The following is a 22,865-nucleotide window of genomic DNA, read 5'->3' on the forward strand; positions in this document are numbered from 1 at the left end:
TATTGTTTTAAGTCTAAGAAATTTAATGTGCTCCACGGCTGTACAATTCTTTATTATTTTTTTTATTTTTTTTCTTCAGTCACTATAAAATTATACAGTTACTGTGACAATATTGCCTTAAATAGATCTTGAAGACCCGTACATTCATCCATTGAGCTTAAAGTGGTTGTAAACCCTTACAAACCACTTTGACCTACAGGTAAGCCTAGATTAAGGCTTACCTGTAGCTCCAAGAAATATCTCCTAAACCTATATGGTTTAGGAGATATTTGCCCGAAAACAGGCACTGCTGTCTACGGCGCATGCGCCGTAGACAGCGGCGCGCAGGCGCACTGAGCGCGGCATTCTCAACGACGGAGCTGGCGCGTGTGTCGGCTCCCGTGCGCATGCACGGGAGTGACGGCTTCGCCGAATGACAGCGGAGGAGCTGCGAGACCCCACCAAGAAGATGGATGCGGCGGACTACAAGGGAGAGCGGCGACTTCGCTGGCTCCTGTGTCAGGTAAGTGACACATAATGGACTACTATGCGATGCACAGTAGCCCATTATGCTTTGCCTTTGCAGGGAATCAAAGAGGAAGTAAACCCATGAGGGTTTACTTCCTCTTTAAAGGGGTTCTAAAGGTCTGTTTGTTTTTTCACCTTAATGCATCCTATGCTTGGGAGCCAGTCCAGCTATAGACACAAATGCTGGACCCGGGAGCGGGCCCGCAAGGTAACCCCTTCAGGAACGCGCTTCTCCGAGGGGGTCATCAGATGTGGGGAGGAGCCACGAGAGCTGCCGAGGGACCCCAGAAGAGGATGTTCGGGACCAGTCTGTGCAAAACGAGCTGCACAGTGGAGGTAAGTATGTTTGTCATTTTTAATAAAAAAAAAAGGCCTTTGCAGTCACTTTAAAACTTTGATAATAAACATGCAGACTGGCAGTAATCTCCAAATACAGCTTATAGGCAGTTAGTAACCAGTTGAAGGCCAGGCATTTTCAGCCATGTGAAAATCCATTTTTTTTTTTTTCTGCTAGAAATTACTTAGGAACCCCCCCAAACGTATTTAAGGAATTTAGGGGGGGGGGTGTCCTCTCCCGCTGCTTGTTATAGCAACTGAGTTTGCCACTTCGGTTGCTATTGCAAGAGAGCTGTCCGTCTGCTCTAAAAAAAAGGTAGCGGGATGATGCCTGCAGCTGCATTTAATCCTGCTACAACCACTTGAAGTCACATGACGTACCAGGTACATGATTTGACGGCAAGTTGTTAATAAAGTTAGATTAGATATAGTGCCCTATAATGGTATATTGCCGGACAAGATTCACTGCAATATATAGTTTGTTACTATTCTCTGCAAATATATAAAACCCTTTACCACCTAAAGATGCTTATGAGTCCATCGTAGTTCTCTTTTATTGAGTGGTTGTAATCCTTGACTAATTAGACTGCATTATTTTTGGGGTGACTCTGGACCCATTGCTTGGGCTTGGTAACCCCATCGATTGTTTGGTTTTTCTTTATACAAAATATATCAGATTTAGGTAAGAATAGGTTGTACGCGGCCATTATGAGTTTATAAAAACGTTTCACTAGTACGATGGATTGTACACACCATGAGTAGTCTGTGTTTATTCCTGTTTTTTTTTTTTTTTTTTTGTCTGCAGGTATCACTGTCACACCTGTAAAATGGTAGATGGCGTAGGTGTCTGCACTGTCTGTGCCAAGGTCTGCCACAAGGACCACGAGATTTCCTATGCCAAGTATGGCTCCTTCTTCTGTGACTGCGGAGCTAAGGAAGATGGAAGCTGCCTGGTGAGTGTTCCTTGGTTGTGTTTTTTTTTTTTTTTTTCTGATTTTGGAAGCGGGCAACAAGATCTTAGCGTAGTTGTTTTGGCTTAGAGCTGAAAGGGTATGATGGGACTTTGGCGCCTGCACTGTTTTATAAGTCACCTGACCCAAACCACTGCTGAGCTCCATGTTTAAGGTTCAGCCCTACAGGAACTGTGTATATCTAGTCTCTAATGGAAGCTAGTATTCCTCAGTTCACAGTGGGTGGGTTCAACCATACATTGCGACACGCAAATTAAAGTTGAATTACAGGATTTCACCTACTTTGCAAAAAGTGAAGGCTCGCTATGTGTTAAGTCCAAGGAGGTGCATGATATCTCCTAAACTTATCTCTATTTATATCTGACAGGTTTATTGTTCTGCTGGAGCATAAACGGACACTCAGAGCTGTGAGAGAGACACACAGAACAGCTTTGCCTGCCCCTCGCCTCTGCTGCCCTTTCAGAGAAGCCTTTGTATTTTTTTAATTCACATACTACAAAGGCTTCTGCGATTTGGTATCTTCAGTGTCAGGCTCTCGGTAATACAATGGCCTTCTTCCGGGAGTGCAAGTAAAGATTCGAGATAAGCCCAGGAGATATCATGCACCTCCTTGGACTTAAAGCGGAGCTCCACCCTAAAGTGGAACTTCCGCTCATTGGAACCCCCCCCCCCTCCGGCGCCACAATTGGCACCTTTCAGGGGAGAGGGGGATGCAGGTACCTGTACAGTACAGGTATCTGCACCCACTTCCGGCGTAGATTCTGCAGAAGCTACGCCCCTTTCCGCAGAATCTACACCCCTTTCCGAACACACCTGCTGGGAAACACACGGATCCCAGAGACAGCGGGGACCATCCTTATTGCGCAGCGCGACTCGCGCATGCGCAGTAGGGAACCGGGAAAAGAAGCCGCAAGGCTCCGCTTCCTGATTCCCATACCCCAGATGGCGGCGGCAGCACCCGAGAGACGATCGACTTCGGGTGCCGACATCGCGGGTGCGCTGGGCAGGTAAGTGTCATTATTTTAAAAGTCAGCAGCTGCAGTATTTGTAGCTGCTGGCTTTTAAAAAAAAAAAAAAAAAGCGGCGGACTCCCGGTTTAATGTTACTAACCCCAGGATCCTGCAGTCACAAAACTGGTCTCACGCAGTACACAGAACATAGAAATGCAATCTTTTTAGTAAATCTAAACTGCTAAATACCTTTCACAATGTAAACAGGAAGAGCCGCTGATCGGCTTTTCTTCCCTCGCGTCTGACAGACGCGAGTATCGAAGAGCCGATCGGCTGCTCTCCTGACGGGGCTTTGTGCTGATTATCAGCGCAGCCCCCCCTCGGATGCCCACCCAGGACCACCAGGATGCCACCACATTGGACCACCAGGGAAATGCCAATCTGTGCCTAGGCAGCTGCCAATCAGTGCCCATCTCAATGCCTGCCAGTGCCATCATTGATCCCTATCAGTGCCACCCATTAGTGCCCGTCAGTGCCACCTTATCAGTGCCCATCAGTGAAAGATAAAATACTTTTATTTACAAAATTTTATAAAAGAAACAAAGTTTTTTTTTTTTTTTTAAGGCACGGTTTGAACTCCGCTGAATGACTTGGTGGTCATACTTGCCCAACTTCTTACCTAAATTGGCTCTAGGGAAAAAAAATGCCTGTGTTGCTAATCAAATAATTTATTACTTTTATTGGTTTCCATGAGCAAACCGAGGCTTTAGATCATAAAGCCCAAAGACTGGTGAGAAGGGATTGTCTTAGACCTGTTTGGTGTGTAGAGCTCTGTTGTGTGACCGGCACAGGACCTCACAGAGCTTTTATCTCTCCAGGCTCTGGTCAAAAGGACTCCTAGCAGCGGTATGGGCTCCACCATGAAGGAGTCGGCTTTCCAAAGTGAACCTCGCCTGCCAGAAAGTGCCATCAGACACCCCGGCTCTGCCCTCACTGACAAGGGGAAGGTGACGATCAGTGATGGAAAGGGTGAAGATGAGAAGCCGAAGCGGAGCAGCCTGTGCCGGAACATAGAAGGCTGCAGAGAGGAGCTGATATGCCAGGTAAGTAGACGTCTGTGATAAGTCTGTACACCTGTTCATTTGTATGCAAATTTACATTTAGCATTAAAACAGAGGTACGGGGAAAGCTCGTTTGGCTGTACTTCTCCTATGGATCACAAGTGCAGTGCAGTGCAGTTCTTGTACAATACACAAGGGAAAGTTTAGACAGGAGCCAAATAAGCAATTCTAACAGGTCTTTGGAGTGTATGAGGAAACCAGAGTACCTGGGAACCCGCAAAAGCACAGGAAGAACATGAAAACCTTTATGCAGATAATTTCCTGGCTGAGATTTGAAGGGAAGTCGAATGTGTTCTGTACACAGAATGTATACAGAACGCCCTCCACCTAGAAACATAATTTCCTGCTTGTGTGATTGGCTCACAGTCCCCCCCCCCCCCCCCCCCAAAAAAAATCTACAGTAAGATTTGCCTCTAAGTCAGCTTTTTGGCATCCTCTGCAACAAAAAAAATCATTTTTTGATAAGATACTCCCAATAGGCAATCGCATCTAAAGGGATGCAGACCCTGCAACTTTCTTCATTAGAGCCCTACAGCTGCAGCAGCTGGTTGGTAATTATGAAACCGCTCCCATTAGACTCACCCAGCACGGGGAGCAAACGGTGATTTCTTCAGAATAACAAAATGTAGGAATCTGAAACAAAGTTTGTTAAAATCCCTGAAATGTACATCACCTAGAAGGGAATGTTGTGAGTTGTTGTGTGTTTTATTTATTTTTTCAATAAAAGTGGAGCTACGCTTTAACTTTTTAGCTTTTTATCATCTTCTAGTTCTGCTTTTGAGATGGTCACCTTCCTGAATACAGCCACCAATACTGCTTTTTATAAATGTCTTCTAGGCAAATTCTTCATTTGCGCCTCTGATCCTGGACATGTTGAACTTCCTGATGAACGCTGTCCGGAACAACTTCCAACAAGCCTCTGCTGTGGGAAGCAGCAGCAGAGCTCAGCAGGCCCTGGACCAGTTACACACTCTGGAGAAGACTGTGGAGATGACGGACCAGCTGATGGTAATGGCCGGAGTTGACGGGTAGGAGGAAAAGGCCACATGAGCGCTTTCAGGAATTTAAGGTCTGTTCTGTTCCCCTCTCCTAGGTTCCCACACTGGGCTCCCAGGAGGGCGCCTTTGAGAATGTGAGAATGAATTACAGCGGCGACCAAGGGCAGACAATTCGCCAACTGATCAGTGCCCACGTGCTCCGCAGGGTGGCCATGTGCGTGCTGTCCTCTCCTCATGGGCGAAGGCAACATCTCGCCGTCAGCCACGAGAAGGGAAAAGTAAGACTTTATTAAAACGGCTCCAGGCAGATAAAGCCAGTGAATATAGTTATCAATGAAATACCATTAAACACAGCAATTGAGTATCTGAATTGGAGTTTAGCTTAACCTCTTGTAAACCTAGACTGGAAGAGGGGAGGCTTTTAGGAAATGCATTATTTGACATGTCCTGATTTTTTTTTTTTTTTTTTTTTCTGCACATCTCCCGCCTTTGTTATCCAGATCACAGTACTACAGCTCTCAGCTTTGCTAAAACAAGCCGATTCAAGTAAGAGAAAACTGACCTTGACGAGACTGGCCTCTGCACCTGTCCCCTTCACCGTCCTCAGCCTGACCGGTAACCCCTGCAAGGAGGATTACCTGGCGGTGTGTGGTCTGAAGGTACGGTGCGCCATGAGTGCTCATCTATCTCGCTGCAGTCCTCCCTGCCCATATATAAGGGTTTCATGTTCTCCTTTTTGTCCTCTCTTCCAGGACTGTCACGTCCTCACATTCAGCAGCTCGGGGTCTGTGTCTGATCACCTGGTGCTGCACCCACAGCTTGCTACTGGTAACTTCATCATCAAAGCTGTCTGGCTGCCCGGGTCCCAGACTGAGCTGGCCATCGTAACAGCTGACTTTGTCAAGGTAAGTGCAGCTTCCGCTGTTAGAGGTGCATGTATTAGAGACCGGGTACTTGTAGTGTATTCAGGCTCCTTTCTATTATGCAACCATGGTTGCATAATATGGTTGAACTAGGTCTTTTTTCAACCTGACTAACTATGTAACCACATATATTGCTTGAATGTGTGGGTGGGAAGATTGTCATACAAATGTAACGATCATACTATAGAAGGTGCGATAAGTTTGCATCTCATTGGCCAGGCTTTAACATGACAAAATGCAAAGATAAGGAATGCTACAATTCCAGTCTCCCTTCATGTCATACTCAAACTCTTCTGGGTGGTGTTGCAGCTAACCCATAAGTTTTGCCCCCACACATTCCTGTTGTCCCAAGACCTATGATGGGCAGACTTTCTGGTCAGTGGGAATGCACAGAAAGTGGCCGGGCTTTGCATGTCGGAATGGCCTGAGATTCAACCTTGGCAGGAAGGTTTTGGATGCTGCTGAATGAAGTGTTGTGACCTCTGTGTACCTTCACTTTATGCATCCAGATCCCCCTCTTCTTCTGGGGTTCCTCTTCTGCTCTCCCGGCCCCTCCCTCCTGTTAGGTGCCCCCCACAGCAAGCAGCTTGCTATGGAGGCACCTGAGCAGAGTCACAGCTCCATGTATCCATTCGGACAAGGAGCTGTGTCCGGGCCCTGCCCCCTTTCTATTTTCATTGGTTAACAGACTTCGAGAGCAGCAGGAGCCAATGGCGCCACACTGCTCTCTCAGCGGAGGGGAGTCCCAGATGGATGAGACATTCCTACAACATTGCTGGAGCTAGCGGGACCTCAGGTACGTATTAAGGGGGGGCTGAGGAGGGCTGCTGCATACAGATGGTTTTTTATCCTAATACATAGAATGCATTAAGATGATAAACCTTCTGCCTTTACAGCAACTTTAACACTTTAGCATGGGGGGATATTTACTAAAGGCAAATTCACTGTGCACTTCCAAGTGCACTCGCTGTATATCTGAGGGGGCTATGCAAGGAAAATAAAAAACGTTGTTTTTGCTTGCACATGATTGGATGATAAAATCCAGAGTTTCCCCTCTGATCTACAGCGACTGCACTCCAAGGTGGATTTCCCTTTAGTAAATCGACTCCATAGTGTTTCAGCCATAGCTGGGATTCTTGTGAGTGAGACTTACAATGATGTCTGTCCAGTCATTAAAATAAAATGTTTCCTTCAGGTGTACGACCTTTCATCCGATGCTCTAAGCCCTACATTCTACTTCCTGCTGCCAAGCTCCAAGATCAGAGATGTCACCTTCTTGTTCAATGAAGAGGGCAAAAATATCATTGTCATCATGTCCTCTGCGGGTTACGTGTACACACAGCTCATGGAGGAGTCCAGCAGCGCCAAGCACGGGCCGTTTTACGTCACCAACGTCCTGGAAGTCAACCACGAAGACCTAAAGGTTGGAGGCAGATGGTTGTAGTGTGTGAGCATAATATTAATGAATGTGTGTGCTGTTCTGACCATCCTCTGTCTTCTCCCGTACAGGATAGTAATGGGCAGGTCGCTGGCGGTGGAGTATCCGTCTACTATTCCCATGTTCTGCAGATGCTCTTCTTCAGTTACTGCCAAGGAAAATCATTTGCTGCCACCATAAACCGATCCACTTTGGACATACTTCTTCTCTTCCCCATCAACATAAAGAGGTATGGGGGATCTCAGGTGCAACCCCTGAATTCAACAAAGGGCCAGATTTAGTCAGTGTAATGTATATGGGGGTGCACCACCTTTTCAAGCGGTTGTAAACTCACTTCGTAAGAAAAAAAACACCTGCAAGACAAATGCATAATGAGCTAGTATGCATAGCATACTAGCTCATTATGCAATACTCACTTGAGATTGAAGCCCTCGCTGTGGTGCCTGTACACCGCACCGGCCGGCGACATCGTTCCCGGGGGTTACTCCCGGGTATTGCGGCTCCGGCACTGTGATTGGCCGGAGCCGCAATGACGTCACTTCTGCGCATGCGTGCGGGAGCTGCCGGTAACGGCGCGTACGTGCCATTGCTTAAGTTTGCATGTGCCAATGACGTCGGCACATGCAGATACAGGGGATATCTCTTAAACTGTGCAGGTTTAGGAGATATCCTGGGTAGCTACACGTAAGTCTTATTATAGGCTTGCCTGTAGAAAAAAGTGGTCTCTAAGGGTTTACAAGCACCTTCACAGGATGCAGCAATGAGGAATGAGTGTCATACTGCTATGCCTGAACACTGTGTAAGCTCTGACACTGACATCAGGGTTTATTTTGGGGGTTTCACAACTGCTTGGCAGAAAGGGAAGGGGAGATTCCCTATCGAGAGAGCCTGTCGTTTTTGCCTTCAATGAACAAAGTTTGAGTGTATTAAACTGATACTAAATCTAAAAATTGAGGTAAAGAAAATGTGACTTCTCTGCGAAAGGGAAGAGAGGGGAGGATGGATCCAGCACTGTGCATGGCTAAATCTCTTCTCCCCTCTCTTCCTCCTTCACACAGCCATTGGCTCCTGCTGCTGTCAATCAAATGCAGTGAAGAGGAAGTGGGGGGGGGGGCGAGAGGGCTGGGGCTATTTCCCGCTGTGTAAGTCTAATGGGGTGCGGCTCCATAGACGCACAACCCGGGAGCGCGCAGACATTGTGTGCATCCATAGCAAACAGCCGGGGGACCCGAGAGGATGAGGATTGGGGCCGCTCTGTGCAATACCACTTTATAGAGCAGGTGAGTAGAACATGTTTAATAAAAAAAAATTGACTTTAGTAACCCTACGTAAGCCGACATTAAGCAACAGTTTTTTTGTAATATTCTGACTAGTTTTCACCTTTTTGCAGTTATATTTTTGTCTCAATAATCTTTCATTATACAGTTCCAACGGAGGAAGCAAGACCACGCCCGCTCTGTGCCAGTGGTCTGAGGTCATGAACCATCCTGGGTTAGTTTGCTGCGTGCAACAGACCACAGGGATCCCTCTGGTCGTGATGATCAAACCAGACAGCTTTATGATCCAGGAGATAAAGACCTTGCCGGCTAAAGCCAAAGTGAGTGGAGGGCACAGACATGGAGGGAAGTGATGAGCCATCGTGGCCCATCTCACGTTTATTTTTATTTTTTCTTATGGTTTTTGTTTTGCAGATTCAGGATATGGTGGCGATACGTCACACGGCGAGCAATGACCAGCAGAGGACGACGATGATCCTCTTGTGTGAGGATGGAAGTCTGCGTATCTATATGGCCAATGTGGAGAACACCTCGTACTGGCTCCAGCCCTCCCTCCAGCCCAGCAGCAGCATCAGTATCATGAAACCCATTCGCAAGCGCAAACCGGCTGCAGTCAGTAAGTGGTTTCTAAAAGCACATTTTGGATCTCCTACATATTCATTGTCGTTGCCTGTAACAAAAGTAACTGTTTGTTTTTTTTGTTTTTTTTGGTAAAGGGTTGGGGGATAAATGTTGCTATGGGTAAAAACACATTTCTTCCATGTTATGATTTCAGAAGGTGAAGAAAATTTAAGTGGAACTTCACCCTTCCTGACAGGTTGCCTCCCCTCTATCCCTCCCTCCCTCCGCTGCCCAGTTATTGGGGTTTTTTTTAATTTTTTTATTGTTTATGTATCTTCTTTTGTTAGCATACATTTCTTCCCAACCCCTTCCTCTGTCATTCGCCTTTGCAAATAACGTAAGCGCCCCCTGGTGCCTCTTAGGATATATGATATTGGTATCCCAAGAGGCGCGGGGGGGGGGGGCATTAACCAAAGCAGGTTGTGCAGAGCCCCAAGATTTCTAACGGTGTCCCTGCACTCCAGGTATACAGAGAGTAGTGTATGAAGAATAGGAGGTCGGAATGTTCTGGTGTACGGCGCGAGTGTGCCCATGTAACTGGTAAAAGTTCGAAGACCGCACTAAAGTGTATGAGACGATCAAGTCTATAAAAGTTTTTAGAGTTCGTAGAATGCATAAAATTCCACCGTCCCATATTGATTATTGGGTATAAAATGGTGCACCGGCAGCCGCCATGCTCAGTTTGACCAGCTCTGTAGTACTTTAAGAAAAGAAGAGGGAAGCGCCACCTAAGTGCAGTATTATAATTAAAGTGTTACTAAACCCACAACAGTAAAATTGGTCTGTATATGCAGTAAAGCATGCTCGTTATACTCACTGTGGAAGCTAAGGTGTTCATCCCCCACACTGTGTAAAAAGGCTGTTCGCTCCTGTATACTCTGATTCTCCCCCTTTTTCCACTGTCCCCAATATCTTTCCTTCTCTTTTCTAGAGCTAGGGGGCACTCTGCACATGCTCAGTTTTGATGTGTATGAGAGCATTTTATTTATTTTTTTCTTGGGAGAGTACATGTGATCAGCACAGGGCCAATCAGCACCATCCAGACAGAGGGTCAGGGGTCCTGCATTCTCATGACAGTCATGGGAGAAGAAACACTCTTCCTACAATGATTAACCAGACACTGATATTAGTCACAAGACTGCTATATACTGCTGAGGAGAAAATGTATTTAGCAGTTTATAATTGCATTTCTATATACTGTGAGAGAGCAGATATAGTTATATAGTTACATAGTAGGTGAAGCTGAAAAAAAGACACAAGTCCATCAAGTCCAACCTATGCGTGTGATTATATGTCCATATTACATTGTATATCCCTGTATGTTGCGGTCGTTCAGGTGCTTATCTAATAGTTTCTTGAAACTATGGATACTCCCCACTGAGACCACCACCCGTGGAAGGGAAATAGTGACTGCAGGGTCCTGGGTTTACTACCACTTTAAGCTTTTTTTCTTCGCAACAGATTAAAAACATTCACATAACGTACGATCGCTTGTCATAAAATCACAGCATCAGCCGCTTGTCTTCATCATGCATGCACCACTAGTGGTCCAGACAGCTGGGAATGTAAAGATGGGCAATGGGCGCCCTGTAGAACCAGGAAGTCCACGCTGACAAGCTTGGAACGCATGAGCGGATGTGACGTCACCGAGAGAGAGAGGGCCGGAAATGCACTGGGATATGCAATCGGAGCCTCCAGCTCCTTCTACAGGCCGGCACTGATCAGTGTGGACTTCCTGGTTCTACAGGGCGCCCATCTTCACCATCCCCAGCTGGATGGAGATAAGCGACCGATACTGCTTTTTTTTTTTTTTTTTTTTTTTTTTCATTTTTCTTTTTTCTTTTTTCTTTTTTTTTTTTTTGAGTGAGCCTTTTATCCTACATTCTGTGAGTGGTGTTTCTTTTTTTTTTTTTTTTTTTTTTTATCTTCTTTTGCAAATACAATTGCTTAATTATAATACTGCACTTAAGTGATGCTTTCCCCTTTAGTGTATGAAAATATGAGTAACCACTAGCTGAACAGAATTGTGGAAACTTCTGGCAGCTCAAACCGATTACCAGTGATGTGATTGGCCTTTTTTTATTTTATTTCTTTTAACTTTTTTGCTCTATTTTTCCATCCCCCCCCCCCCCCCCTTTTTTTTTTTTTATAGTGACTCGTGCTTCAAGCCAGGTGACCTTTCCGATCGACTTTTTTGAACACAATCAGCAGATGACCGATGTGGAGTTCGGTGGGAACGACCTCCTTCAGCTTTACAATGCGCAACAGATTAAACATCGCCTTAATTCCACCGGGATGTATGTCGCTAACACCAAGGTATTCAATTTTTTTTTTGCAGTCCTCTCTCTCTCTCCATAGGCTGCATTCGTAGAACCCATCTAACTTCTCTGCCTTTTTTCCTCTCCAGCCTGGAGGCTTCACCGTGGAGGTCACCAACAACAACAGCACCATGGTGATGACTGGAATGCGTCTTCAGATCGGCACGCAGGCCGTTGAACGGGCGCCGTCCTACATCGAGATGTTCGGGCGCACAATGCAGCTCAACCTCAGCCGGGCGCGGTGGTTCGACTTCCCATTTACCCGCGAAGAAGCGCTACAAGCTGACAAAAAACTGACAATCTTCAGTAAGTTAAGAGGAGTATTAAAAAAAATTTTAAAGCATTTTTTAAATAATTCAGTTTTTATTACAAACAGTGCTGCAGGCATTGAGAAATTCTCTTATTTGTGTGCCATGGTGGTGACTTCTGTGCCTGTTCCTTCCCTGGAACCACCGGTCTTGTAACATCCCTGCTGTACTTCTTTATTTACCAGCAGTAAAGCCGGGATATGATTCCTGGTCTGTCCTGCCCACCTGACCTAATACCATAAATGGTAGGCCAGGAGACTCCCAGTTCTGTCAGGCAGGAAGGAAAAATCCTTCACGGCCACACACCGCTGAAGGCATCTTTATTGAAAGATTGTGATGTGAAATGCGTTAGCTGTTCTTCCCTGTTCTCCATGCCTAAGATATGACCGTTTTTGGATTTCAAACAGATGCTTAGTCCTAGCTGAATAAACAAAGTCTGATCTTATGTATATATGGAGCTAATGAAAAATAGCCAATCAAATGCAAAGCAGTGTTGGAAGAAACCTCTCTGCTCTGTCAGGCCCTTTTATTGCACCCTGCTGTAATAGATTTGGCAAAGAGAAAATGCAGAGGGCGCAACCATCTAAGTGTAAGGATTATTGCAGGAAGGGTTTAACCAGTTGCCGACCGCCGCACGCCGATGTACGTCGGTACAATGGCACGGGCAGGCATAAGGACATACATGTACGTCCCTTGCCTCCCGCGGGTCGGGGGCCCGATCGGGCCCCCGCCCGGTGCCTGCGGCGGTCGGTATTCGTTCGGGAGCGATCCCGGACGAGGGGACGGCCATTCATTCATGGCCACCCCCTCGCGATCGCTCCCGACGAATAGAAATCCCCGGTGACATCACTTCCTCTCCTGTAATGTAAACACAGGAGAGGAAGTGATGTATTCTCTCCTCCGTGTCGGTATTTTTCGTTCCGACACGGAGGAGAGCGGATCAGTAAGTTGCACCAACACTCACACACACAGTAGAACATGCCAGGCACACTCACACCCCCCCTTTACCCCCCGATCACCCCCCCAATTACCCCTGCCCCCCAGTCACAGTGACACCAATGTCATTTTTTTTTTTTTTTTTTTTTGCATTGGTGTCATTTGTGACTGTAATAACTGTTAGGGCAGTTAGAGTTAGCCCCCTTTAGTTCTAATGTACCCCCCTAACCCCCCCAATAAAGGTTTAACCCCGTGATCACCCCCCGTCGCCAGTGTCACTAAGGCTGGGTTCACATTGCAGCGGTTTATGAGAACGAATGTGATTCGCACCGCACTGCAGTGCAAATCACATCCGATCTCTGTGCGATTCGAGTTCAGCCATTCGCCGCACCCGCTGCAAATTCGCACGGGACCCTTTTTTTGGCCCGCAGCAGAATCGGATCGCATGGGTGTTCACACCATGCGATCCGAGTTTGCAGATCGCACTGCGATATGCGAACTGATCTGGGGGTGTCAGTAACATTTCACTGACACTCCCAGCAGTTCGCATAGGGCAGTGTGAACTGCCGCCGGGAGGCATGCGATGCGGGAACCCGCCGCGGATTCGCGGCGTTTCCGCATCGCTCCAGTGTGAACCCAGCCTAATAAGCGATCATTTTTCTGATCGCCGTATTAGTGTCACAGGTGACGCTAGTTAGGCAGGTAGGTATTTAGGTTCGCCGCAGCTTTTTATAGCGCCAGGGACCCCCATATACTACCGCATAAAGCCCCCTGATTGCCCCCTAGTTAACCCTTTCACCAGTGATCACCATATAACTGTTACAGGTGACGCTGGTTGGTTAGTTATTTTTTTATAGTTTCAGGGCACCCGCCATTTATTACCTAATAAAGGTTTAACCCCCTGATCACCCGGCGGGTGTCATTTGTGACTAATAACTGTTAGGGCAGTTAGGGTTAGCCCCCTTTAGTTCTAAGGTACCCCCCTAACCCCCCCAATAAAGGTTTAACCCCGTGATCACCCCCCGTCGCCAGTGTCACTAAGGCTGGGTTCACATTGCAGCGGTTTATGAGAACGGATGTGATTCGCACCGCACTGCAGTGCAAATCACATCCGATCTCTGTGCGATTCGAGTTCAGCCATTCGCCGCACCCGCCGCAAATTCGCACGGGACCCTTTTTTTGGCCCGCAGCAGAATCGGATCGCATGGGTGTTCACACCATGCGATCCGAGTTTGCAGATCGCACTGCGATATGCGAACTGATCTGGGGGTGTCAGTAACATTTCACTGACACTCCCAGCAGTTCGCATAGGGCAGTGTGAACTGCCGCCGGGAGGCATGCGATGCGGGAACCCGCCGCGCATTCGTGGCGTTCCCGCATCGCTCCAGTGTGAACCCAGCCTAATAAGCGATCGTTTTTCTGATCGCTGTATTAGTGTCACAGGTGACGCTAGTTAGGCAGGTAGGTATTTAGGTTCGCTGCAGCTTTTTATAGCGCCAGGGACCCCCATATACTACCGCATAAAGCCCCCTAATTGCCCCCTAGTTAACCCTTTCACCAGTGATCACCATATAACTGTTACAGGTGACGCTGGTTGGTTAGTTATTTTTTTATAGTTTCAGGGCACCCGCCATTTATTACCTAGTCTCACTAGTGTACCCCTAAATTTAGGGGTGTCTACTTTCCAAAATGGGGTCATTTGGGGGGGGTTTGTGCCATCTTGGCATTTTATGGCCTTCAAAACTGTAACGCCCTTAGAAAGCCTGAAGGCGGTGCTTGGTTTTCGGGGCCCCGTACGCGGCTAGGCTCCCAAAAAGTCCCACATATGTGGTATCCCCATACTCAGGAGAAGCAGCAGAATTTATTTTGGGGTGTCATTTCACATATGCCCATGGCATGCGTGAGCAATATATCATTTAGTGACAACTTTGTGAAAAAAAAAAAAAAAAAAAAAAGTTTGTAATTTTCCCGCAACTTGTGGCAAAATATAAAATATTCCATGGACTCAACATGCCTCTCAGCAAATAGCTTGGGGTGTCTACTTTCTAAAATGGGGTCATTTGTGGGGGTTTTGTGCCATCTTGGCATTTTATGGCCTTCAAAACTGTAATAGGTAGTGAGAAGTGAACTCAAAAATTTACGCCCTTAGAAAGCCTGAAGGCGGTGCTTGGTTTTCGGGGCCCCGTACGCGGCTAGGCTCCCAAAAAGTCCCACATATGTGGTATCCCCATACTCAGGAGAAGCAGCAGAATTTATTTTGGGGTGTCATTTCACATACGCCCATAGCATGTGTGAGCAATATATCATTTAGTGACAACTTTGTGAAAAAAAAAAAAAAAAAAAAAAAGTTTGTAATTTTCCCGCAACTTGTGGCAAAATATAAAATATTCCATGGACTCAACATGCCTCTCAGCAAATAGCTTGGGGTGTCTACTTTCTAAAATGGGGTCATTTGTGGGGGTTTTGTGCCATCTTGGCATTTTATGGCCTTCAAAACTGTAATAGGTAGTGAGAAGTGAACTCAAAAATTTACGCCCTTAGAAAGCCTGAAGGCGGTGCTTGGTTTTCGGGGCCCCGTACGCGGCTAGGCTCCCAAAAAGTCCCACATATGTGGTATCCCCATACTCAGGAGAAGCAGCAGAATTTATTTTGGGGTGTCATTTCACATACGCCCATAGCATGTGTGAGCAATATATCATTTAGTGACAACTTTGTGTAAAAAAAAAAAAAAAATTTTTTTTTTGTCATTATTCAATCGCTTGAGGCAAAAAAATAAAATATTCAATGGGCTCAACATGCCTCTTATCAATTTCCTTAGGGGGTCTACTTTCCAAAATGGGGTCATTTGGGGGGGTTTTGTACTGCCCTGCCATTTTAGCACCTCAAGAAATGAGATAGGCAGTCGTAAACTAAAAGCTGCGTAAATTCCAGAAAACGTACCTTAGTTTGTAGATGTGACAACTTTTGCGCAAACCAATAAATATACAATTATTGACTTTTTTTTTACCAAAGACATGTGGCTGAATACATTTTGGCCTAAATGTATGACTAAAATTGAGTTTATTGGATTTTTCTAATAACAAAAAGTAGAAAATATCATTTTTTTTCAAAATTTGCGGTCTTTTTACGTTTATATCGCAAAAAATAAAAATCGCAGAGGCAATCAAATACCATCAAAAGAAAGCTCTATTTGTGGGAAGAAAAGGACGCAAATTTTGTTTGGGTACAACATTGCATGACCGCGCAATTACCAGTTAAAGCAGCGCAGTGCCAAAGTGTAAAAAGACCTCTGGTCATTTACCAGCAAAATGGTCCGGTCTGAAAGTGGTTAAAAGAACAAAATGCACTCACAAGCAGTGGTCTAAATATAGGCACATCATCAAGAGACACACAACAAATGTTCGGGGGTTCTAACAAATTTTCTAGAAAAAAAAAGTTGGTTAAGCTTTGCCACACGGAGAAGAAGTAACGTAGGCACTTCCTAGACTGGCATTGGGGATGGGGGGGACAAAATGATTACGAAGCTGCTATAATTTTGTTCTTTGCCGGATGTGATTCAGGCAAAAAGTATTAGTCTGACTTTAACCACTTCAGCCCTGTGAAGGATTTACCCCCTTCCTGACCAGAGCATTTTTTGCGATTCGGCACTGCGTCTCTTATACTGACAATTGTGTGGTTGTGCGACGCTGTACCCAAACAAAATTGACGTCCTTTTTTTTTTTTTCCCCACAAATAAAGCTTTCTTTTGGTGGCATTCGATCACCTCTGCGGTTTTTATTTTTGGTGCTATAAGTAAAAAAAGGCCAACTTTGAAAAAAAAATATATTTTTTTTTACTTTGCTGTAATACAAAAAAAAAAAATATAAACAAAACAAATTCATCAGTTTAAGCCAATCTGTATTCTGCTACATATTTTTGGTAAAAATAACATTGCAATAAGCGTATATTGATTGGTTTGCGCTAAAGTTATAGCGTCTACAAAATGGATAGCGTTATGGACTTTTTATTTTTCAATTTTTTTCAATTTTTTTAAAGGGGTTGTAAAGACACATTTTATATCTATCTATCTAATATATATATATATATAATCCATGTGATACTTCCACTGTGCAGCTCGTTTTTTGCAGAGTGGCCCCAAACCTGGTCTTTTGGGGTCCCTCGGCGGATGTCTCAGCTCCTCCCTGCAAGAACTAAACGCCTTCATGCGAGCTCTCTCGCATGATGATTAGTTCTTGCGGGCGCACTGCATCATTGGATGTGTTTGACAGCAGCGCGAGCCAATGGCTGCACTGCTTTCAATCCATCCACTCTAGCCAATCAACAGCGAGGCTGAGCGTCGAAGAGGACATTGGGGGCGAGCGCATCAGGTGAACAGGCTCAGGTAAGTAAACCGGGGGGGCCGGTGTTGTCGGATGTTTTTTCTCCTTAATGCATAGGATACATTAAGGTGAAAAAAAACGCAACCCCTTTTTAATGTTTGAACTGGTAATGGCGGCGATTTATTTATTTATTTTTGTAGGATTGCGACATCAGATTTGTCCACTGCAAAGTGACACTTTTTGGGGACCAGTGGCGTTATTACAATGATCAGTGCTAAAAAAAAAATAAAAAAAAACATTTGCACTGATCAATGTATAAATGGCACTGGCAGGCAAGGGGTTAGCAATAGGGGGCAATCAAAAGGTTAACTGTGTTCCCTGGGTGTGTTCTAACTGTGTGGGGGGGATTGGCTTACGGGGACAACACAGAGATTGCTGTTCCTGATCACTAGGAACAGCAGATCTACATGTCGCCCCCTGTTGGAACGGCATCTGTCTCGTACACATAAGCAGATCCCTGTTCTGCCTCTCGGTAACGAGATCGTGGGTGGCCGGCGGACAGCAAGTCTACCGGACCTGCGTGCGAGCCCACAGGATCTATTGCACGTGCAATAGAGCCATGGTAGGCGCTCTTAAAATTATAAAAAAAAAAAACAATAAAAATTTTTTTTTTTTCTTTTTTTAGTTGGCGCATCGGTGGATCCAGCCGGTGTCACCATGATGGACGCCATTAAAATTTACGGAAAGACCAAAGAGCAATTTGGCTGGCCAGATGAGCCACCGGAGGAATTCCCCTCTGCATCTGTGAGCAGCGTCTGCCCACCGAATCTCAACCAGGCCAACGGAACGAGCGAGGGAGAGCCTGCAGCGCCACCTTCAACTAACGGCACCGCCATTGAAAGGTGAGCGCCAGGGGTTTGGCATGCTAACGGCCTCTCCGGAGATTAAAGGCGGAGTAAGAGTTAGCCTTGGTCTTAAGTCAATTATCATGTCTTTTGTGTCCTCTTGGGGTTCACCTCAATTCTGAGCCCCAGTAGCACTCTCCGCTTCACATGTTCTTTTTTTGTTTTGTTTTTTTGTTTTGTTTTTTCTTTTCTCCCCCAAAAGTTCTGACCCAGAAACCTTAACGATCTTGGACCGGTTAGTAAGTCTTCATTCCTCTGCACGAATGAGTGTGCGCTCCCGTTCCTCTGCTGGTGTCCCTTTTTGCGCTTGTTTTGAGTTCTTGGCCCCTCAGTGCATGGCGGTGTCTGGGTAGCTAGTCGGTTCTGGTGGCGGTATATTCAACCTCCCATGGGGTAGCACAAAAGATTTTCACTTTTTTTTTTTTTTATATATATTTACCTGCCAAAATATGTCAATAAATTCTGGTGTGGTGCTGCTCAGATAGAAATGTCCAGTGACACTCTTAACTCTAAGAATTTATACAATCAAGTGCATCACTCTTGTTAATAAAACCAATATAATCCTGCGCTAAATCAGCTCTGCAAACGTCAATCCGTGTGAAAATCATCATGACAGAATAATAAAACACAATCCGCAAATGTGTCCATATAAGGAGTAGCTAATACAATCCAAAGGTAAGATGTTGTGAAACTATAAAATGCAACATAACATAATATGGTATTCAAGTGTGTCTCCTGTGAACTACAGAACACCTTCACCAGAAAATGTGCAGCTCTGCTACATTTTTCCCCACCTATTGGGACATTTTATGTTCTTGATGAGTGGTCTCCTTACTGGGGCCAGATATGGCCCTTTGCTTGCTTTTATCCAGCCCTCGGGGCACTATTCCTCCCCAGTGACATCAATAATGGGGCACCATTCCTCCCCAGTGACATCAATGATGGGGCACCATTCCTCCCAGTGTCACCAAGGATGGGGCACCATTCCTCCCAGTGTCACCAAGGATGGGGCACCATTCCTCCCAGTGTCACCAAGGATGGGGCACCATTCCTCCCAGTGTCACCAAGGATGGGGCACCATTCCTCCCAGTGTCACCAAGGATGGGGCACCATTCCTCCCAGTGTCACCAAGGATGGGGCACCATTCCTCCCAGTGTCACCAAGGATGGGGCACCATTCCTCCCAGTGTCACCAAGGATGGGGCACCATTCCTCCCAGAGTCACCAAGGATGGGGCACCATTCCTCCCAGAGTCACCAAGGATGGGGCACCATTCCTCCCCAGTGACACCAAGGATGGGGCACCATTCCTCCCCAGTGACACCAAGGATGGGGCACCATTCCTCCCCAGTGACACCAAGGATGGGGCACTGTTTCTTCCTTACTGATGTTCAGGACCTTTTGTACTCCCAACGGCCGCAGTCCGGCTCCCCTAAAATCTGAAGGACAGTAAACTGGCCCTTTGTTAAGAAAGTTTGCAGACCCCTGCTCTAGATCAAAGGTGTAAAACTCAATTTCATCACGGACCAAATCAGCATTAAGATTGCCCTCAAAGGGGCAGTTGTATCTGTAAGGCTAGATGTTAAGTGCCCGCCCCAACCATCAGAAGTCAAGAATCCCCCCACCCTCCCTTACATCAAAGTGCAACCCCATTTTACCTTGTGGTGTTTCCAAGAAGAACCTGGGGGTAGAGCTGGGAAGCAGAAAGTGCAGGGTTTGGAGGAGGACCAGAGGAGGGCTGACGTCAGCTGCCGCATACTGGCTGAATGTGGAAACCCATGGAGGTGCTGTAGCTGCTCAGAGAGTTGCAGGATCGGCAGGAGTCTCCTCTGTGCTACTAACTGCTCGGATGGGCGGGGGCCACAGAGACAAGTCTCTCACCATGGCTGGTCAGAAAAATGCAGGATCTGGAGGAGTTCTGTCCTCTCTGCTGCCGACTGCCGAAATGAGGTGGGGTCAAGACGAAGGAGCTGCTGCAGCAGCCTGGGGGGGGGTGTGCGGACCTTGTGAAATTACCTGGTGGGCCAGATTCAGGCCCACGGGCCTTGTGTTTGACAAATGTGCTCTAGATCGTCTGTAAGCAAAAAAATAACATTTTACTTTCCCACAATCCCCTTCTAGATCGTCACAAAAGCCACCTTCCACTTTCAGCCAGCATAATGGGTGAAGTCCTTTACTTGGAGTACATTTGCAGGACACAGGATCTTAGTCTAGCCATACACTGGTTTTATGTATATAATATATTATACATTTTCTTTAGTTGAGTCTGCAGGCAATACAAAAGAAATTAAACCGGTTCCTCCATCCACACTAAACAGCTCAGATGGAATTATCTCCAGCTTTGGCTATTGTATTCTGACAGCTGGCGCCGCTTGCAGTCAGAACACCCGAATGGTGCCTGCATCTGATTGGCCGCAGGTGCTCTTTGGCTGATTCATTTTTCTGTCCTTTCAATTGAAGGATGAGTGGGGCAGACGGCACCGCCCACTAATCGAGTTCTAGCTTTGGTTTACTACAAACCAGCCAAAATTTGTACAGTATGTTGCCAGATTTAATCTTGGACAATTGGGTTATGCATCTGGCATCAGGTGATTGTACTCTGTCGGAGCTGCAAGGACGGCCCCAGCTTAACCCCACAACCAGTAAGCCTCAGTTTAATAGCAAGCATTAAGGAGTGTGCCCCAATGAGAGGGGTAGGGGTGGATAGTCTTCTTTCTTTTTCTTTCTTCTTTCTCCTCCTCCCCTCCTCCTCCTTCTTCTTCTTCTTCTTCTTCTTCTTCTCCTTCTCCTTCTCCTTCTCCTTCTCCTTCTCCTTCTCCTTCTCCTTCTCCTCCTTCCTTCTTTTTTTTTTTTTTTCTTTTTCTCCTTTCTTTTTCTCTTTCTCCTTCTTTTTCTCCTTTCTTTTTGTCCTTCTTTTTCTCTTTCTTCCTTTTTTCTCCTTCTTCCTTTTTCCTCCTCCTAATTTGATATTTTGGAATGCCCAAAAGCAATGCACCTGGGGAATGGGCATCACAGCAACCAATACAAACCGACCCGCAATAAATAAAAAAAAAAATAAAAAAAAAAGGTTTGCTTCTTCCAGGACAGCCGTAGAAGACATCTATACACCTAAGGCCAAAAAAGGGAGGCTTGCTGAGAAATGGGAGGGGTTCTGCTGGTGCTGTCCTTACAGCTTCGTTGTCAGTGCCCAATCGCCCCAATAACCCAGTCGTCTAACATCTTCTATCCTGTACTTACAACAAAAAATACAGCGTAATGTGACAATGTTTTAAAAAAAAATGTTTAATATCAGTTGTCAAGATGCACTCAATGGGGCGCTAAAAACCGCACAAGCATACACCACTCCTCCTGAATTCCCTCCTAGTAAAGGCTCAGTACTCCAGCACCACCTTCTCTCCTGTGTGCGTGTGTTTTTTGGCACTTCCTTCCGATGCATTTTGTCACGGGTACGCTTGATTGTATTGATTCTTCGTAGATTATCTGGCTTATACGGTGAGCAAACTCTTAGCTTGGGGGCATTGAGTGTGCAGTCCTAGTAATTCGCTTTCCTATGGTATTAGACACCACAGCTTGCCAAAAGTAGACCAATCCCAATGTCCCATTTTTCAGCCTGGGATTTTTAATTTGCAGAAAAACCTAAATTCTTGTCCCTGGGGCACACCGCCAACATGCAAAGATAATGGCACGGACCTGCAGCTTTGAGTGGCTTGGCTTTGCACCCAGGCACTGGTTTTTGCATTCACCTTTCACCTCTGTGATCTTTGATGATAGATTATAGTCTAGAATTAGTGTCCTCCCAGTTTAGTAGACGGATGCTGCAGTAAACCCGTCTTTGTGGTTGAATGACCCACATGCTGTGCTTTGTTCCTACACAGACTGGTGGGGAGTTCCTTGGAGGCTCTGGAGAGCTGCTTTGCCTTTGGTCCGGTGCCTGAAAAGGTAAGTGGTCCTCACCAATGTCTGTCTAAAAGGTGCCAGATCTGTCGGTGTATCTGTGTGTACATCCCATATGAGCAAGCCGATACACTGACAAGGAAAGTATCCCTGAACTACCATGGCACTCCACAGCACCACGGTAATTCATTGAGAACTACGAGCCGACAGCCGCAAAGGATGTTGAGGGTTGTAGTTCATTCACACACACACAGCTATGTGAATGAATCATGCAAAAGGCAACACTTAGTGCCCAAAAGGTACAGCGAAACCCCTCAGGGATTGTTAAATGGACAGACCAGGTGCAATCTGTATTGAGACATCATAAAGATAAATGACAAACGGTGCCAAAAAAAGGCATAGGGGGTTATTTACTAAAGGCAAATCCACTCTGCACTACAAGTGAAAACTGCACTTGAAATGGCACTGAAAGTGCACTTGGCTCTACAGCGACTGTACTTCCGAGGGGCAAATGCAAGGAAAATAAACAGTATTTTTTGCTTGTACATGATTGGATAATCAACTGTGCTTCCCCTCATTTCAAATCTACCCCTCAGATCTGCAGCGACTGTACTTCCAAGTGCACTTTCAGTATAATTTCAAGTGCACTTTGCACTACAAGTGCAAACTACAATTGCAAAGTGGATTTAACCCTCATAGTGTAACATCAGCTAAAATCAAATGAGTAAAAAAATAAAATACAAATTTTATTGAGACATCATAAAGATAAATGACAAACGGTGCCAAAATAAGACATGGTGTAATATCAGAAAAAATCTAAATGTAATTGCGATACATAGTACCCAAAAAAACAAGTCATGTATGTCAGACAGTGGCTGCCCCAAGCATGACTTTTTTTTGTGTGTACTTTTGTATCGCAATTACATTTTGTTTTTTCTGATGTTACACCATGTCGTTTTTTTGGCACCATTTGTCATTTATCTTTATGATGTCTCAATAAAATTTGTGTGTGTATGTGTGTGTGTGTGTGTGTGTGTGTGTGTAT

The 22,865-nt window shown here is 45.8% G+C and overlaps 1 protein-coding gene across 1 annotated transcript in view; it reads left to right on the forward strand.

The window, feature by feature from the left end:
• The window catches only part of UBR4 (ubiquitin protein ligase E3 component n-recognin 4), a 120,025-nt gene that overhangs the window by 38,646 nt on the left and 58,514 nt on the right, over positions 1 to 22,865 (forward strand). The window contains 14 exon segments of the mRNA XM_077456305.1: positions 1,649 to 1,796; positions 3,643 to 3,867; positions 4,723 to 4,893; positions 4,979 to 5,161; positions 5,384 to 5,542; positions 5,636 to 5,788; positions 7,002 to 7,229; positions 7,316 to 7,473; positions 8,670 to 8,841; positions 8,936 to 9,137; positions 11,295 to 11,458; positions 11,550 to 11,766; positions 17,709 to 17,925; positions 21,802 to 21,865. Of these exon segments, the coding sequence (XP_077312431.1) occupies positions 1,649 to 1,796; positions 3,643 to 3,867; positions 4,723 to 4,893; positions 4,979 to 5,161; positions 5,384 to 5,542; positions 5,636 to 5,788; positions 7,002 to 7,229; positions 7,316 to 7,473; positions 8,670 to 8,841; positions 8,936 to 9,137; positions 11,295 to 11,458; positions 11,550 to 11,766; positions 17,709 to 17,925; positions 21,802 to 21,865 (2,461 nt within the window).

Source organism: Lithobates pipiens, unplaced genomic scaffold, assembly GCF_037356315.1.
Source record: "Lithobates pipiens isolate NorthernLeopardFrog02 unplaced genomic scaffold, aLitPip1_a1.2 Scaffold_27, whole genome shotgun sequence".
Lineage (NCBI taxonomy): Eukaryota > Metazoa > Chordata > Amphibia > Anura > Ranidae > Lithobates > Lithobates pipiens.